The 19,391-nt window shown below is 31.5% G+C and overlaps 1 protein-coding gene across 3 annotated transcripts in view; it reads right to left on the bottom strand.

Moving 5' to 3' along the window:
• Positions 1 to 219: 219 nt before the first annotated feature.
• The window catches only part of CIP2A (cellular inhibitor of PP2A), a 35,515-nt gene continuing 16,343 nt past the window's right edge, over positions 220 to 19,391 (bottom strand). For all 3 annotated transcript variants that reach the window (XM_036219945.1, XM_016162461.2, XM_016162462.2), the window contains 13 exons: positions 18,649 to 18,867; positions 17,436 to 17,595; positions 15,787 to 15,928; positions 14,646 to 14,745; positions 13,047 to 13,165; positions 10,708 to 10,903; positions 10,165 to 10,239; positions 9,965 to 10,075; positions 7,139 to 7,335; positions 4,753 to 4,866; positions 4,442 to 4,524; positions 3,627 to 3,766; positions 220 to 2,611 (listed from right to left, as the gene is read on the bottom strand). In XM_036219945.1, coding sequence (XP_036075838.1) covers positions 2,441 to 2,611; positions 3,627 to 3,766; positions 4,442 to 4,524; positions 4,753 to 4,866; positions 7,139 to 7,335; positions 9,965 to 10,075; positions 10,165 to 10,239; positions 10,708 to 10,903; positions 13,047 to 13,165; positions 14,646 to 14,745; positions 15,787 to 15,928; positions 17,436 to 17,595; positions 18,649 to 18,867 — 1,827 coding nt within the window. In that variant the 3' untranslated portion in view covers positions 220 to 2,440. The remainder of the gene's footprint in view (positions 2,612 to 3,626; positions 3,767 to 4,441; positions 4,525 to 4,752; positions 4,867 to 7,138; positions 7,336 to 9,964; positions 10,076 to 10,164; positions 10,240 to 10,707; positions 10,904 to 13,046; positions 13,166 to 14,645; positions 14,746 to 15,786; positions 15,929 to 17,435; positions 17,596 to 18,648; positions 18,868 to 19,391) is intronic.

Genomic DNA, 19,391 nt, shown 5'->3' with positions numbered 1-19,391 from the left:
GAATCAAATTAAAATAAGGTTATGAGTTTTAAAGAATATACCTTGATTAGAGGTACCTGTAACATATGTGAATGAGCTTCAGGAAGAAACTGAAATTCAAACACATTTTCATTTAACTAACAATCTTAACTCAAGACAGACTCTTGTTATATCTTTAACATATCTTTTAAAAAACATAGCAAAACAAAACTAAAAGGACACTAATCTAATAAATTCCTCTTAAAACAAAGCATTAAGTTTTAATGAATATTTTTTTGCCCTGACATTAAATAAACAGTTTAGTATAAACTCCAATTAGCCAAATTTTACGAGAAGTCTATATTTTATATTTGTTCCAGTGGCAAATGTAAATGGTAAAAAGAACTATGTACACTTTAATATTAATTCTTCAAAGAAAAACTTTTGGAGAATTAAAACAATTCTAATATAATGATGCATTTATTTAGTTTTGTTTTTCCATTAGAAAATGGACATATACACACATAAAAATCATTCGTTAAACTCTATGGTGTGACTCAAACTTGCTTAAAATAAATTTCTTTAAAAGAAGAACACATACACATACACATACTTAAAAAAAAAATCTGAGGTACACTTACTCAAAAAGCAAAAAACAAACAAACAAAAAAACCCAACACACTAAGGTTAAGAAAAATAGGAATATGAAAGATGCTACAGAAAGACTAAGAAAAACAGAAAAAATGGAGAATGATGATTAGTACTCACTTTTAAAACTCAAGTACAGCTTTTCTTCTTCAGAGATTAGAAATAACAGGTTAAAATTGTTGTATTAACAAAAGGCTGCAAAAAAATACATGTAGTCTCTTCCTATGTATGTAGGTCTTTAAGAAAGGGCATATTGTGTGATTTAAAATGTATACTTGGAAGCCTAGATCTTCACTGTCCAGTAGGATGGCAATTAAAATTAAAATTAAATTAAAAAAAAAACTGAATTCTTCAGTTGGACTAGCCACATTTTAAGTCCTTAATAGCAACATGTGGTTAAAGGCTATACACTAAACCATGCAGACAAAGAACATTTCCATCATCACAAAAAGTTCTGTTAGGCAGCACTGGGCTAGGCTCAGTGTCTTGAGTGTCCAAATTATAAAGATGCTTTGGTTTTCCCTAGAGCTTTTGGTTCATTATTTGTTTACAACACTTTCTGTTTTTTATTTTATAGAGTCTTTTGTTCTTTAGCCATATGTATTCATTTAAGCTTTTTCATATCAAATTGATAATTCCTGAAGTTTCCCAAAAAGAATGTACTCCTTATAGAATAAGCAGCAATTTAAAATGTGTTACTTTGCACAATGCTTTAAAAAATTTGCATAACTGAACGAAATGCATAAATATTTAAAAGTATTATAGTTTGATATCAATGTAATTAATGAATTATAAAAAAATTTCTGTTTAATGTCTAAACATAAATTTGGATATACTACAGTTGAAAAACAGAAGTTCACCTAAGTCAAATGGAGATAAAAATAGTGAAGAAAATACCCAGTAAAATTATTTTAACAGTCTAATAGTAAAATCAACCAAAATATTGATATAAAAACCCTTCTTAAACACTACTTAGAACATTTGATTCAAATGAAGAGTACTAAGAAATTCTCTTGTATTAAAGAAATACATAAAAATATTTAGCCCATGCTTTAAAATTAAATGGCTCAATTAAAAACTATTTAAATAAAAGATAATACATTAAATGAAATTCACATCAGAATTAACAACAAATAAATTTCTGAATATGAAGAAAGGGTAGAATCCAAGTTATCCCTACAAAAATCATAAATTCATAATTGAAAAGATATGGGTGGGCCAACATGCAATATTTTAAAGAGTAAAACTAAAGCTATTTCATAAATAATACAAGTTATTAGTTTTTAACATGACAAACAATGTTGTCATTTAACAGTTATGTTCTAATTTTTATACATTATTTTATAGTCACTGTATTTTTATCAAATTTAGAACTTATACCCTATATTTTACTGCATTTTAAATGCAGTAATAAAATTATTTTAAATTCACTGATATTTTCTTTTGCTCTACTTTAGAGAAAAACTTCTCTGGCAATATCATGCTTTCTCTTTTTACTAAACATATTTTTAATTTATTAATTTTTAAGGCTGTTATATCAAAAAAGTTTGACTTTAAAATCTAAATAATGACAAACAAGAATAAATTTAAGAAGCAGAAGTGGAAAACAGAAGGGGAAAAAACTTAGAAAAACCAATAATGGAGGTTAAGAATATTCTAATATAAAAACCAAAGAAAACTTTAAGCAATAAAAACCAGAAACAGGAAGTAAAACTTTAAGACCAAATATCAGATCAGGTTCTTTACTAAATAATTAGATAATAATCTGATATTCTTTTGGAGTCACAAATTACTTTCCCCACTTTTCTTCCCTCAGTAGATAAATACATAATGTCTATATACTGAGATTCACAGTTTCTGGATTTATTTTTCCACCACTTAAACTGTGGATCATTGCTATCATATGAGAGTGTTTGTTCAACTCCTCTTGCTGAAGTTTCACCAGGGACTCTTTCTCTTCCAGACGACCTTCTAATTGAGCCTTTTGAACCTCCAGGGAGGAAGCCTAAGAAATTTGGGGCAGGGGAGGGAAAAACAAAAAACTTAGCATGTTTTCTCTTCACAGATATTTTAAGATATCCTTATCTTTTATTTGTAAGACAACCATTTCAAAAGACTGTATTACAAATATTACATTTTAGTTAACTAAATTATATGATAAGTTTGAGATAAGTAATCAGTACAATATAAATTGGGAAGACATGTTCAATTTGTCTTTTTAAGTCAATGCTAGTAGCTGAAATTTTAGCGAAAATACTACATATTGACATTCAGAATTACTATTAAAATAACCACATTAAAGCAGAACTAGGAAATCTGTTAATGTGGAACAGAATTTTATGCCTCTTCCGTCACTTATGCTTTGCAGTTGTTCAAGCAGTCTTTTAATCTTGGTCTGATCTCATCTTCTTGGTAGTAGATAGGCCAGAAAACACTATTCATAGCTACTACACTCAAGCAACCAAGATAATGTGGAAACGACAATGACTTAGATTCAGAATATGTAAGTATACTATTTCACTTAGCAATGTGACTGTCCTTCAGCAAGTCACTTAACCCAAGATTCAGTTTTGTTTGTCGTTTGAAAATAATTAAATATTTACATAATTGTTAAAGTGAGAAGGATCAAGAAAAATGGAGAAAAAAAAAGAAAAATGTTTTGTAGAGTCCTTTGCAAATTATGAAGTGCTAAATAAATAAGCAGAGAGAGGCAGATATATACCTATATACAGCTACCTATATGTGACATCAAGAACTGGAACCCTTTTCTGTATTCCTTGCCCACTTAAAAGCATTAAGTGCTGGCACACAGCATATATTTAATAAATGTTTGATGATTTTAGAAAATACAGGTTTTTATATTGTGAGAGTCATAACAAATAATAATCAAACTACTTTGAGATCCTAACATCTTCTAAACAAAATTACTAAACAGACCATTAATGTATACTAATTCACTCTTTTCACAAAATAAACAACTTTTTTATTTTACTGCAAATGAAAACTCAACAGATGCTTACCTTAATGCTCAATTCTTTTCTTATCTGTTCTGTTCTGGTTAATTCTTTTCTAAGGATATCAATGGCTTCTTCCTTATCTTCCCTTTCTTTCTGAAAGACTTTAATCTTTTCTTCTTGTACTTTTGTTTTTTGTTGTAAGTCTTCAAATGAACAAACAAACAGTCAGCTATACACTCAGAGGTCCTATACTAACTTACCCTGAAAAACTTTAGTAGCTGTGTCATAAGAGCAAAAGAAAGACAACTAGGAAGATGAAGAAATATCTTTCTGGAAATGAGTTTTACAGTGTTTCATGGAGAAACACCACCACCGCCACCACCACCACATAAAACTCTTCTCCTATACCAGAATTCTATAGAAATAGCCACATATCCATGTCTTTCCTTCTTTCTCAGTTCTAAATATAATATATAGTAATGAGAAGGGCAATCCTCAGAGCTTAAGGGTTAGAAGAAAAAAGGAGAGAAAACTATGAAAAATTATATAGATAGATGTATGATATCTGTGCTTTAAGGAAAGTGATTTAGAACAAAACTATTTGTGGTTCATTTCAGAGCAATCATTAAGAAGCTAGTAACTAAAAGTTAGCAGTGCCACCTGCTGTTATATTCCCTTAAAATGTTTTATTTTAAAAAGGACAATCTTTTCCTACAACTTCTAGTTAAACTAAATGGCTCTGTGAAATGTTATGGCAAGAAATGGAGAGCTGTTTAGGATGTGCTTTAAGGTTTTAAACTAATGAAGAACCACATAAAAACCACTCATGCTTTGATTTTCTTCTAACACAAGATGTGTTAAAATAAAAAGCTACTTACTTGCTAGTTTACATTCTCTGTCTACTAGTTGGTTCTGTACTTCTTTTCTCTGTTCTTCTCGCTCTATTAATTGGGCAACAGTTCTGCAGTTATAAAAAGAATAGAAAATATTAATGAATCATATTATTTTTCTCAAGTATTTTAAAATTCTAAAGAACAGTAATTACCATTAAATTCTGCCAAATGTTTTATATCTACAATAAGTAAAAGTTGTATTAATTTTATCTGTAAAAAAACAATTTTCTGTATAAAGGAAATCACATTATTTTTGAAAATTCCAAAATAATTAGAATAAAGAACTAGAGATTTACTTTTCATTTTGTTGCTTGAGTGCTTCATTCAACTTTTTCACTGTCTCAATTTGTTTACTCAGAGAATCACATGTGATCTGTAAATCTTTATTCTTCTTTTCAGTTGTTTCATTCCTGAAAAGAGAGGGGGTGAATTGATATTTTTTGGAGGAAAACATATAATGAAGAAAAGAAACTAAGTATTTTCTTCACCTTTTTTTCTAATTGAATTGCATACCCTGCAGATACGAAAAGGCTTATGAACAAGCAGGACATAAATAAAGCTAGATCAACTCTAAAAGAGAATAAAGACATGTTTTAGCTGACTGAGGTGATAAAAATTACTATGAAATGAAAATGTGTGGGGCATTAATCTCATATTTATGGATATAAAGCTTTATTTTACAGATTACACTGCATTACAAAATTTGCTATAAAATACATATAACTATCTTTATAGTTAGGTCCAGAAATTGAAACAACTTCTGTAAAAGTATGTCATCATTAATTAGCTGCTTGAGCATAACATGTTTAATTAAAAATGTCAAATTAATGAATAAAAATAGTTGAGGATTCTAAATTTCTCTTGTCACTTTAAAGCTCTGCATTTAATAGTCCTGCTTATTTACCTGCAAATACAGACTTTCTAAAGTAAATATAGACTTTCTAAAGTGATACTTTGATACCCAACTATCTTAAGTGTGAAAAGGTTTGTTTGCTTGTTTGTTTTTTAAAAAGAGCTAAGACAGTGATTCCAGAGAAACCGCCTTCACATCTCACTCCTCAAACCTTTGGAATGTTTGAATTGGGCAAAATTACGTTTAGACTGGGCTAAACCAACACTTGAAACACAGTTGTATTTCAAACAACTGTTTGCAAAGCTAACAAGAAAGAAGATGGCTTGTTGACTGAACCAAAAATTAAAGACATTCTTTAGAATTAATACCGCCATGTTTAACAGTAACTTAGCTTAGTTGTACCTATAGCAATTCTTTCCTTCTATTAATTATTTTTCTTCTTCTCGTAAAACCCTTTTGCCTTACTCCCTAATTGGAGCACTATTTGGGTTTCTGCCTAAATCAAAGCTTCCCAAGTAGCTATTCTTTGTGATCTCAAATAAATGCTTGTTGCCTTTCAGTTTGGCCTTTTAGGTTAATGTAAGCATAATATGTCCTTTTCACTTCACTAAGTACTAAGATGAACAAATTGGCAGTACCAGCCAAATTTGACCAGCAGAAATGTTTTATTTGTCTCACATAGTTTCTTAAAAACAAAATTTTTGATTCCTTTAGATAGTCCCTAACATTACAAATGAGTTTTCCCCAGCCAGCTTCATTTACTTGCTACCTACCTGGCCCCTCGAGGTAGGAATTTTACTTCTTGGCTCTTCAATCACTATCTGGTACTTCAGCAGGTCCTAGAAATCGCATATTTCTCTTGGACCAGTTGCTTACTTTCTCTTACACCTTGACTTAACACTAATAGTTCACTTTATCAGGATTGCCTTGAACAATTAGACTTTGGAAAAAATTGTCGCTGGAAAATATCCAGTTTAAAAATCACTTTGTCATCACACATTTTCTAGATGTTATACATTTTCCACCCTTAGTTTCTGTTGATAGGCCAATCAGCACATAGATATTACAAAGTTAAATTTTTCCATATCTCTATATTAACAAGGGAGGGAAAAAGAATCACTCTCATACTTGTGACCGTGGGAATAAAAATTAGTATAGCCTTTTTAGAGGGAAACGTGGCAATCAAAAGTTTAAAACGCACATATCCTTTAACTGAGCAATGCACCTATAAAAATTTATTCTACATATATAGTCACACATATAAGTGAACGATATTCTATGCCATTAAGGAGAAATACTGACTACAAAGTTAGAGATCAGTTAAATACTAACACCTAAATTTCCATGCTATTAGGCTGAATGATAGGATAGTGTTAATTCAGCCATGTTTCACCTGTAGAAATGGCTAATTCATATGGTTAAACCAATATAAACTAAAACAACTAAGGTCATTCAACAATTATTTATGGATTGCCCAGATATGTACCAAGCACTGTTCTAGGCCCAAGGGATTTTCCAGTGAACTAAACAAGCGAAACTTGTCCTTGTGGTGCTAATATCCAGATGATTGTTGACTACATGAATAAATGAAAGAAGCAGAGTCAACTGGAAAGAGATACAGAGACCTGTATTCTGTTTCTAACTTTGATACTGAGTTTGAGTGATGAATACTTCATTTCACTATGATGTGTTTCTTGATAACTACTTACCTTATGGTTTTATCAGAATATTTGTCAACTTACAAAAGACTTTTAGGCCACAGAAAAGAAGTGGTGTGTGTTCATTCTAGATTCTAACCTTACACAGAAACTTTTATTTTATTAATTTACCTCTGAAGAAGTTCCATGTAGGATTTTGTCAGTACTTCATGTTCTTCAGCCACAGACTCTAACTTCCTATTATGTTGAAAAAGATGCTCAATATCACTCTGGGCTCTTTCTGATTCAATCTGTTGTGACTTTAGCAACACACCAAGCTCTTCATTTTTTCTCTCAACTTCTCTCAACATACCAGCAAGTGTCCGTGCCTAAAAGAAAATGGAATAGAGACTTTTCAACTATCATTTATATAATACGTTCAGTTTCTACAACTTATAATAAGATTTATCAAATATGTAATAGGTTAGCATCTATTGGCTTATATGAAGATTAGTCACATATACTTATTATTTAACTATTTCTAATAAAGCTGACACTCTTAAGTTTTTGTTTAATAGATTTTTCTTAAAACAAAAATCTCAGTAAGATCAGAATCATGAAGATGAACACAATTATAACAACATGAAGGCAGCTCTACATACAGTACGCAGTTAAAAGGATATGGTCCTTGGGGCTAGCCACAAACACTAAACCACAAAGTCTGCACACATCGGTTTACCCATTTCAGGTAAGAATTAAGAATAGCATCTTACTTTAAGCAACACTTAAAAAATTAAGCTAGCACAATCAGTGAACTTAGATTCAATATGAAAGTATTTGTGACATGAAACATCAAAGAAGCAGGGTAGTAACTAGAACAATTTTGCCCCCCCCAAATACTACTTATTTTAAAATGCCAGATAAAAACCTAAGACCTTCTGTTTTTGTGAGAGTCTATAAAGCAGTGATACCAAATATTTAGTGTTATTTTTATAAAAAGCCTTTTCAGTAATATGGATAAAACATTAAATCTTCCTATAAAATGCAAGGCATGTCCAATAGACATAGAAAATAAGAATGTGCTATGAAAAGAGAAAAAATGATATTAATATCACTAGTTTTCTTTATTAGAATTTAGGATAAATTCAACATATCATCTACTTGTCACTGATTTTAATGCCTCTTTCAAAAGTCAAACAACTTCATCGTAACTCATTATAAATGAAATCATGTCTAAATTACATTTGTATCTGCTGGGAATTTCATATTACTGAACAAAGTTTTCACCCATAATGTATATATATATACATATATGTATATATGTACACACACACACATGCACATGCGCACATGTGTGTGCCTGTGCACATATAGCGTAGTGTCAAACTTTCCTAATACCTACCATGTGCCAAGGATTGTGCCGGGGTGTGAAGATACAGAAACAGACTTTGACTTCAAAGATGGGGGTGGGGTCATACAATTTTCACACGGTGTGAGAAGTGTTATGTGAATGAAAAAGTAGTTCTTTAATATATCTGACAAGTCCAGTGACCAAAAGCAACCTCACAGGGTGATCAGATTATAAATTCTTAACTGGGCATGTCATGGTGGGTAGTCATACCCCAGTCTTATATCTTCTTTAGTAAAAGGTTTAAGCAAGCCCTGTCCACTGTTCTTGTGCATGTGGTTAACACACTTTTGAAATGGCAGAGTAATCTTTTTCAGACCAATAAAGGTATAACCACCCACAAGGAAGCAAATAATCTTGTTAACTATTCTGTGCCTTGTTTTCTCTCACTTTCATGTAATCTGCCTTATATTAAAGCAAACTGCAAAACCGTCACTCTCCAGAGCATTTGAGATCTTGTTTCCTAGCATTGTTGTTTGGCCCAAATAAACTCTTATAAAAATTCTCAGGTTAGGATGTTTCTTACATCAATAGTTATAAAAAGGGAAGCACAAGGAAGATATATAGAGGAAAGATCAACAAATGTGTAAAAAAAAAAAAAAAAAACAGAGAAAGCTTATTGGGAAATGGAGGTATTAAAACTAAAATCTGAAGAATTATTAAGAGTTAGAGGGAAAAAGGTGTTCCAGATATGGAACAGCAAGTGGAAGGACAGGGAAACATAAGAGTATGTCAAGTTTCATAAACTGCAAAGTAATATAATATGGTTGACTGCACAGAATGCACAGAAAACAAGGAAATGTAGAATGAATAGTAGTTCCGACTCCTTGTATGCTAAAGTAAGAGCCACTGAAGAATGTTTAGCACAAAAGTGATAAGATCAGATTATTACCTCTAGAATTACTGCGGAGGAAAAAAGGAAGGGAGAACTAAGTACAAAATAGGATGACTCTGGCAATATGTAGTGGACGGCTGAAAGGAGGGCACTAGACTACTGGTAGGAAGACAAATAAGAAGCTCTGCTGTGATTCATATGAAAAATCAAAAGGATTTGATCCGGAGCAAACCGTGCCAAGAACAGAGACAAGACTCCAAATAAATAAACAAAAGAAAAACAAACTCACAGATACAAAAACCAACTGATGATTGCCAGATGGGAGGGGGTTTGGAGGGATGGGTGAAAAAGATAAAAGGGATTCAGAAATACAATTGTCAGTTATGAGAATACTCACAGGGATGTAAAGTATAGCATAGGGAATATAGTCAATAATATTGTAGTAACCATTACGGTATCAGATGGGTACTGGACTTACTGGGATGATCATTTTTAAGGTATGTAAATGTCTAATCACTATGTTGTACAGCCGAAATTAACATCATACTGTAGGTCAACAGTATTGGAAAAAAAAATATCCATTGGGGTGGAAGGAAAACCAGATGATGGTATAACCTAAATTACAAGGGAGAGGGTTTCAAGAAAAGGGAGTAGTTGTATCAAATGCTGAAGACAATTTACTTTAATCACAGCAACAGAAATATAACTAATATTTTGTACATGTTTTACTTCATTTATTTTTCTACTAATCAGATGTAATTTATATTATACACACCTCTGTCTCAGCTTGAGTTCTTTGACAGCGATATTGAGCAATCAGTCTATCGGCCTGTGCGAGAGCTAGAGCTTTTGCTTCCAAGAGATCTTGTAGTCTGCTTTCTTTGGACTATTAAATAAACACCATTAATCTTCATCATTTACCAGAAAACATCTATCAAAGCTTGTTACACATGGTTAAAATAAGTCTGTACTCACAGCTAATGTAGATAATTTCATCTCATATACATCCATTATGTCAGATATTCTCACATCATTAATCTGATCCTTTACCTATGTTTTAACACAATAAACAAATTAGAAAATTTTAACACTTGACAAAATAAGAAAATGCCTACTATAAAGCTAAATTAAAAATTAGTAAGTAACAAAGTAAAAAAAAAAAATCATATCAGAGAGTTCACAAACATTTAACTAACCTGGCTGCTTTAGAAGAATATCTGGGTAAAATCTGGAATTCTTGTGGGAATTTAAAATATATTTCTTAATATATTTTAATACTGAGGGTATGGGGGAGGGTGGGCTGGATGGAAAACTAGGGAAAGAATGACAGCCGTGTTAAAATACAGGAATTTTATGGCTGATGTTTTCTTACTTTATTTCCTAACTTTCCAGAAAATTGTTACTTTTTGTTTCAATATTCAAATTTGCATCTAAAATTGTTTAATGTTATAATCAGGACTTATGTTTACTGATATGTACCCAGCAAAATCCCATTTATAATGGCTAGTTATTACTCACCACCACTCCAGACTGAAGTTTTTCTATTAATTCCTCAATGTTCAATCCAGGAATTCTATCTTTCAAAAGTGGAGGAGTAAAACATTTTACTGATGTTGGAAAATTGTGATTTAATAATTGCAAAGGCATTCTTCTGGGCATATGTTCTGTTTCCTGCTGTCTATAGGCATTGTTTGCTGCTATACTTTCTCCAAGTCTAGATGAGAAGCAAAAAGAAAATGAAATAACTACATGAAAATAGAGCAAAAGGTAGAGATAGTACAGGATCAGGGAATCTTTTAGAATGATTCTTTTTGGGAATAAGTCTTCGAATATTTTTGAAATAATCTTGGAGTCTATGATGAAGTAGGATTTTGGGAAATGTCCTAAATTTGGTAAAGGAAACTCTTTTCTACTTACAACTCTTTATAGTGACAACTCTTGCACTAAAACTAGTTTATGAGTGTGGATTATTTGTAAAAATTAAGGAAAATGTTAATGTTACGATAAGAACATTTTTCTTACCATGGGCAATATCACCTAGCCTTTACCTATGTCCTTCACCCTTCCCCTTTCTCATTCAGTATATCCTCACTAATCTGATTTCCATTCTGTTCCTTCCATTTATCCCATATTATTCCTGTCTCAGGGCCTTTGTACAAACTGTTACTTTACCTAGAACAGTTTCTCACCAGATCTGCATAGTGTTGGCTCCTTCTTATTATCAGGTCTCAGTTTAAACTCACTTCCTCAGAGAAGTCCTCCACCCATAATGATGGTATGTTATAAAGCTTATTTCTTTTAACTTGTCTCCCAACTAGAATGTAAACCTCATGACAGAAGGCTCTCTAATTCACTGTAATATCCAGAAACGCCAGGAAGAAAGCTTGGCACATAGGTAGCCCTCACCAGATGTTAAATGTTTAAATAAAACACATACACACACAAATATACCTATACCCAACTCACCTATCCACCCAGCATATAATTTTACCTTATTAAACTAAGATAATATAAAGAAAGGCATAAATAGATATAAATGGACACCTGAGATAATGTCCAAAGAGAAAATTATACAACACAAGTAAGACAGATGACCAAGACACAGAACGCTGGGAAGGCCTTGCATTCAAAGACAGAAAGTAGATGAGACTCTCACTTTTAGTAAAGCCGAAGATTTGCTTCATGTCAGAGTACCACAGCTGAAACAAGCAGGCCATCACAAAATAAAGCAGCTCTACAGACCACTTTTATCTTGTGACTTGAGAAGCTCCCTATTTGTCCATTTATTTCTTAAAAAAATGTTTATTAAAAAAAATGAAAGTAATTTTGATTATGTATTATCTTATGTCTTGTTTTCCATAGTTCTTTACATCTTAATTTATGACTACTTAAAATGTTAATTCTGACAAAAGAGTTTGCTAAGTCAGTTAATAAAAGTAGCAGAGATTAGCAAGCTTTTCCTTAAAGGACAAAGTAGTTAAGTATTTTAGGCTTGAGAGTCTCTATAGTTTGTTACAACTTCCCAATACTGATTCGTAGCATAAATGTAGGCACAGACAATGTGGAAATGAATGGATGTTGTCCTATCCTAATAAAACTTTATCTAGAAAAACAGACTCCCATCTGCTGGCTATAGTTTGCTAACCCTGGCATGTAGAAATGTCTTACCTATTTACCACTGTTTCAGTTTATTCAAACTACTTTTGCAAATACATTTATATAATCTACTTAAACCTTTAAAGATTAAAGTAGAATCCTACTAAACATTTTGTCAATCATTTAGTTTATAAACAGCTCTGAAAATCTAATTTTTTTCAAACATAATTGCAAATATTCTTTTAATGTTTAAAATTAATGAATATAGTGGATAATTTTGCCTGGACATTATCTATTCCACTTTCTGATAAAAGTAGAAAATTTTTCTTTCAGAACTCATCTTGCCCACCTGCCCCCAACTCCCAACTTCCAGTTCATGTAGTTCTCATAGGTGAACCCTTAGCATCTGCCAATGTCCCCTCCTTGGCAAATGACCTATATCTGATCAGTAACAGTCATGCTTAGACTTACCACTTATACGATTGGGAAGGAAAAGCTCTTTCCTTACTTCATGAAAAGAGGCAGTGAGAGACTGTGATTCATCTGGATAGTATTTAACCATCTAGATCTAGCTCTTCCCTAAGTATACACCTGATCTTTTCGGTTGGAATTAAATTATTTTTAACCATTTGAAAAATTACTATTACAACAAAGACTTTGATTCACTAACTTTTTAATCTATCTACATTGAGGCCTACTAAAGAAACACAACAGGATATTCCAGCACTATAAGAGATACACTGCAAATGATTATAACTCACACTAAGGCAGGAAAATCTGGCAGTGGAGCAGCTTCCAATAATATTCCCAATCCAGACTGTACTTGTTCTCTATTATCTGATGTTAAAGCAAAAGCCAAGGGAGTAATCAGGCGTGGATCCTAAGCAAATTAGAAACCAGAAAATGAAAAGCAGAAAATATAAATATCAGGTCTTTCAGTCAAATTCTAGACAAATTCTAAAGTGTTTCTACCTGCTTTTAGACATATTTATTAGTCTTTACCTTGTTATAACTATCTTAGCAATCAACATAAACACCAGGTTAAAAATCTGGCAAAGGTTTTGAATGCTTTTGATTGTACCTATAAAAATCGGGTCTTAAATATTTTGATGAATTTAAAATATTATCCACAAATGACTGATATTTTCAATCATTGTTTTATTTTTCTAGCTACCATTTAAAAGAAAAACTGGCTAATCATTTCCAAGTTAATCAAACAATAAAAGTAAAATTCAAATTAACTTAATAGAAAATAAAAGTAAAATTTATATCAACTTAATAAAAATTTTAATTTAGTGACTGAAATAATTATACTTAAAGTATAAGTCCTTCATGTCAATAAATATTTTACATTAGTACTGTAAGCCCCAAATCATCTATTCTGAAAAACATCTAAGAACTGACATAAAATCAGTTTGATTCAATTTTTATGTTGAGTAAGTTAACAGAGAAAAATATTAAAATATGAATCCTTTATAACTATCAACAATGTTAAGTGTCTTGTAGATACTCAAGTATAAACTAAGGCCACAGAACCATGATAAGAGCTGGCCTTTACCTTCATAACTCCCGTGGTAACACTTTATAATTCCTTCTATAGAGGAGGATCATTATCCACTTTGCACTCAGGAACCAAGAGTTCATAGAGGTGAAATAACTTACTCAAGTCTGCTCTAGTCAATAATGGAGTCAATACCTGAACTTCATCTCTTAAGCATCATGTTCTCAAAGTGTACAAGTGTTCCAGCCAAAGGTTTCAGTTTTGGTTTCTACCCTGTCTATACATACAGGCATGAGTCATGTTTGTTATTACAGTAACTTAATTCACAAATGTTTGCTAAGTATCTATTATAAACCAGGTATTGTGGCTATCAAGGTAAGCATCTAGAGCTCTCATTCAGCTTCTATCAATGAAATTTATCGGTTATTTTCTACATACATTGTCTAATTTTATTGTCATTCATAACCAGGCCCTTTTCTTCCAGATGTCTTCCTATCCCCTTAAAATCCCTACCTCATCATCAACTTCAACCAAAAACAAAACCCCGAAAATAAGTACTACTCTTCTCACCACTGAAATGTCAATAGAAATAAATGAAGAAAACTGAAGTAGAACACAAAAAAGGAAAGCACCACTATTATCAACATTCTGTACATAAGAACTTGGAGCACTTATGATCAATTTCTACAAAACTATGTGAAATAACTGTAGTAAGAATATTATAGCTACATAAGACCATTAACAACTTTAAATTTTCTTCTGAATGTACTAAGAAAATCATCTTCAAAAAATTAAAAATATTAAAACAGAAACATAAATTGTACGAACAAACTTCACTATTTGAAGAGTTTAAACTCACCTGAAGGATTTTGTAGAAGCTTACTTCCATACCAGGAACCAATTGTTTAAGTTTGTTCATCAAATCAAGAGTTTTCAAAATTACATCAGCAGCAAGTTTGCTTTAAAAAGAGTCATATTTAAATTAGATAACTCAAGAATTGCTTAGAGCTTATTTCTGTCTGATATGCTAAAGAAAATGAAAAATCAGTATTTTTGTTTTTAAACCTCAAGAAAATAAAAGTATTATTTCTTTTGAGAAGTAAAAATATCAGAGACCAACCTTTTAACCCAAGATCCAAAAAGAATAAACAGGCATTAATAGTTTAAGTTTAGACAGCTTTTTTCTGTTCACAAATGCCACCATGCTTCTACTTTCTGTGTCAAATTACTAGCAGCACTGACTTGATGACCTATTTAATTCTTATCTTTCTCACTGGAGTATCAACAATAGAGGGCAAACTTAAGCAATAAAAAATACCTAATATTTACTGAATGAATTATATTAAGCCATGTTCTCAGCCATGTACCTAAAAGGGAGTACACAAAAAAGTAAACAAAGATAATCCTGGTTACTGAGGTGTACAATTACTGACAATTATTACATTCATGGAAATTGGGACAAATCAGTGTTTAGCACTGAGAAGGTCCTCAATAAAGAATTGTTAAATGGACTTATTTCATGTGGGACAAAGGGGATAAAACAATCTCATTACTATGAGTGAAAATCTACCTTTAACCTTAAGTCTTAACATGCTGAGGTGGAAGAGTTGGCTTTATTAGGAAACTTTCAGTAGTGACCAAAATCCTTGTCATAAAAACTACTGGTTTTCTCATGTCTTGCTTAAAAATGTTAAATTAAATGAATATAAAAATAATAACTGAGTTCAGGAGCATAAAAGAAACTTACACAATCACAATAAATTAAAACCAACCAAATTTAAACAACAAAAAGCAAACTGCAGATGTTAATATCTTCAGAAACACATGATCTATGAATTAACTAAAAATTTGTCATGAAAATGTTTTTAATTCTCTCCTACACTTTGAATTAATATAACACACCCAAGAACGAACTCCTAAAAGGGATGAGAATCATTACATCTTTTGATTTTTATTAAGTTCGGGCTTACCATTTTGCAAGTTGAATTCTATATACTTACCACAATTCAGAATCTGCTACCTTTGTTCCAAACCCCAGATCAATCTTGCCATATGTAAACTGTTGTTCTATCAGAGTGGTACATTTGATAGTCGTCAAAATTTTTGCAACATGCATTTTTAGAGTATCATCTCCACAAAGAGGTAAGTTTTGTTAAGGGACACAATAAAAAAAAAAATCTAAACACAAACCCTAGATTTGTACAGCACTTTATAGCATTTAGGATAATTCAATACAAAGTATGACTTCAATTCAGTGTAATTTTTGTTACATTAACTCAATGGCAAATTAGGAAACTAGAGCTCAGAGCATGTTAAGCGACTGGTAAGTGGCAAGAGATGTGACTGACACCAAAAGTTTCTTAGTCAAAAGTAAAAGAGAACCTGTTTCTCTGCTTTTTGTTGTTGTTGTTGTTAGCAGGTATCACAATGGTTCAATAAATATTCGTTGAACTAAAGGAAGTTATTTTCTCACATTCGTATATTAACCTATTTTGAATATCTATCATTAAAAAAGGGTCAATGATTGAAGTCCTGGATATCTTACAGATATCTCTAAGGTCAAGCAAAGTAATAATGTGGCTCTATAGCAATGGTTTTCATCTTTGGCTGCCTGTTAGAATTACCTGGCTAGCTTAAACAAACAATAACAAATATTCTTCCCTGCTAGGGTTTCACATTACTATAATTAGAATATCTGGAAGTAAAGTTCAGGTGTCAGTATATTTTTTAAAATGTTCTCCAGATGATTGTAGTACATAACTAGGGTTAAGAGTCACCACTGTAAAGAGAAGGAAAATTAAGTAGCAGTAGTTAAAGAGAAAATTAAACAGATATGGAATTTGCTCTAAGGCAGGACAAAGTCGAGCAAATTCTTGTTGCTCCAAGATACAAAAAAACTAGATGAGGTAAATATAAGGTATCCAGATGGGATATAGTTGCTCCTTATTGATAAAAAAGCATTAAGGATATATTTAAAAACTGAGATTTAGACTTTAAGTGACTTAGAATCATTAAAAAAAAAAAAGAGCTAACACAAGGAAAGACCTAAGCAAATCATTATATAGAAGGTAAGTAGCGACACTAATTACACTCAAGGTTTTCTTTTTTTGGAATGAATTCATTTGTCTTGATGATATTTGTCCTTTTAGTAACCAAGTGTAAAGTCATGTTTATTAAAACACTTATGGAGGTCTTAATCTTTAAAACACAAACTAAAAAACTGAGTTAAAAATAATGACATCTCTACCAATATTTCTTTATTCTCTGATACAGTCCACCAAAGATGGCACCACAAATCATCCAGAAGTAGCGATTAGCATTAGAAGAGAGTAATGGTGGTTACTTTACAAAATATTGTCTAATCTCAAATAGTGATAAAAATATCCAAATCAAGTTTCGAAATCATTTCTGAAAATGTTATTTAAAAGCTTAAAAGTTCTTCACAGAAAAACAAGGAAAAAAGTCTGAATAACTTGTATAAAAATTCTTCATTGAGAATTAATTCTATAGTTTAACCTTCAGTTCAATAATTCTGAATAGATAGAAGCATGAGAAGTGATACAAATAAAGACGAATGTGTAGTAAATATAATGCTAGAAAAAAAGAGTAATGATTATTTAGTTTCCATGTTTAATAACAGTAAGGATATTTAACAAAACTTCAACAGCCTTGACCATCCTTTCACACTTTTTTCTTACTAAGGTGTCATCTAACTTTTGCTCTGTGAACTGAAGCTGATCAAGGACTGCAGGCAGTAGAAGGGTCACAAAACGGTCAGCTGAAGAACTGTTTGCAGTATCTATGACATCCTGGAATATTAATCACCACCAATCATTAAAAACAAACAAACAAAAAATTAAGATAGAATACAGAATGCAGAAATAGTCATCACTGAACTGTAATAGTCTATTTAAATTTTTTATAATTACTTTAATAGTTCATTGACCTGTGTGTCTTATTTAAAATCTACCCTTTTATCCAGTTTTGCGGGTTATGATGACTTTTTTTCCTCAAATGGAATAAGGTTTTGGGTTAATCAACTGAAAATAAGATTTTTAAAAATAGACTATATTTGTGATTTAAAAATTATTCTAAATTAAAAGTGTGTACTGAAAACAAATATCCTGAATTTTACAATAATTAAATAATAGACACTAGTCTTAATACTTTACGACCACAAATAATTCCCATCTAGAATCTCAAAGGGCTTTTTAAATGCTAAATTGTTTAACAGTCAAGACCAACATAAAACAGGAAAAATAACATGCATAATCCTTAACAAAATATATTTAATTACTCATACACATTTTTGTTTGTGCATAAAATCCAGTTAGGAGAACAAATATTCTAGGAAGATACTGATGAAGGCGGAATGGGTACCAAAAACAAGTAGAATAGTAGACAATGCTAAATCTACTAGAATGAAATGGCCTTTATGGAAAAATTTTTGCCTGTATTCTCAGTGCCTAGAAGTGGCCAGCATGCTCCACTCCATAATACTGACTAAATCTAACATTCCTATATTTATTCACGCAACAGGCTAATAAAGGCAGCAGGCGGTATCTACTGAGATAGAGGAACAGAATGTGACTACTTTAGTAAATACAGTCATGCAACAACGAAACATACAAATCATAAACCTTTACTTATTACACTGAAAGGAGTATATATAAGCTATTCAGTGAAAAAAAGGAAAACACCAATATTTGTGACTTTGCCAGAAAAAAGAAATTCAGTAGCTGAATGGTAGGGAGTCTAGTAATTGAGTTTTCCTAAAGTGAATGAAGTTTATTATGAATGTTTTTTAAAACAAACTGCTCATTGAGAATCATAAAAGTGAAAGTCAAATTGTCAAATATTACCTCGAATATTTCCTTAAACAACTCTAAAGCTAAAATAGAACAATTTTCTGATCCATCCAAAGGTTGGCTTGACCAACGAAGGAGAGCCACAGTAGGCTCTAAACATTTAGAACGGCTTCCCAGAATGCTGTTGCCAGATGGAATCTGTTCAAATATCATCTGAGTGAGTACATGGCGCAGCTGAGTCACCGAACAGAAGGCAAGAAGTAATTCTAAAACCTGTGTAATATAAAGTCTTCATTAAATGTCAATTTCAGTGGACCTTAATACACAAAGCAATCAAATGATGAAGCCGAAAATGACATACATTTTTAAAGAAAATACTCTAAAACAAAAGTTAAAAGCAGCTTCCAATTTTTCTTTCAGGACTATTTTTGAAAATGTGTGAATACATTCCAGAAAGTTTCAAAGAAATTTGTTAATAGTGATTACTCTTGATAAACAGGGCTGTGAGAGCCAAAGGAAGGGCAACTTCAACTAACATTATATGCCTTCTACAGTACTTAAAATTTTTTAAAGCATAAACACGCTTTGTTTTTAAAATAAAAAAAAATGAAATAAAATTAGTAATTAACACTTGCTATCATGATAGGATTCAAAAATGTCTATAAAGCACACTTTCGGAAATATTCATAAGTGGGCATCCCAAAGTGTTCCAACCTTAAGAACAGCTGTTTCCACACTGTTTTTAAACACTGTAAGAATTATGTCTTTTTGCTTTCCTACTCTACCTTATTTCTTCT

Source organism: Rousettus aegyptiacus, unplaced genomic scaffold, assembly GCF_014176215.1.
Source record: "Rousettus aegyptiacus isolate mRouAeg1 unplaced genomic scaffold, mRouAeg1.p scaffold_m13_p_4, whole genome shotgun sequence".
NCBI classification, from domain to species: domain Eukaryota; kingdom Metazoa; phylum Chordata; class Mammalia; order Chiroptera; family Pteropodidae; genus Rousettus; species Rousettus aegyptiacus.
The sequence above is the reverse complement of the archived record's forward strand: the minus strand, read 5'-3'. Positions and strand labels throughout refer to the sequence as shown.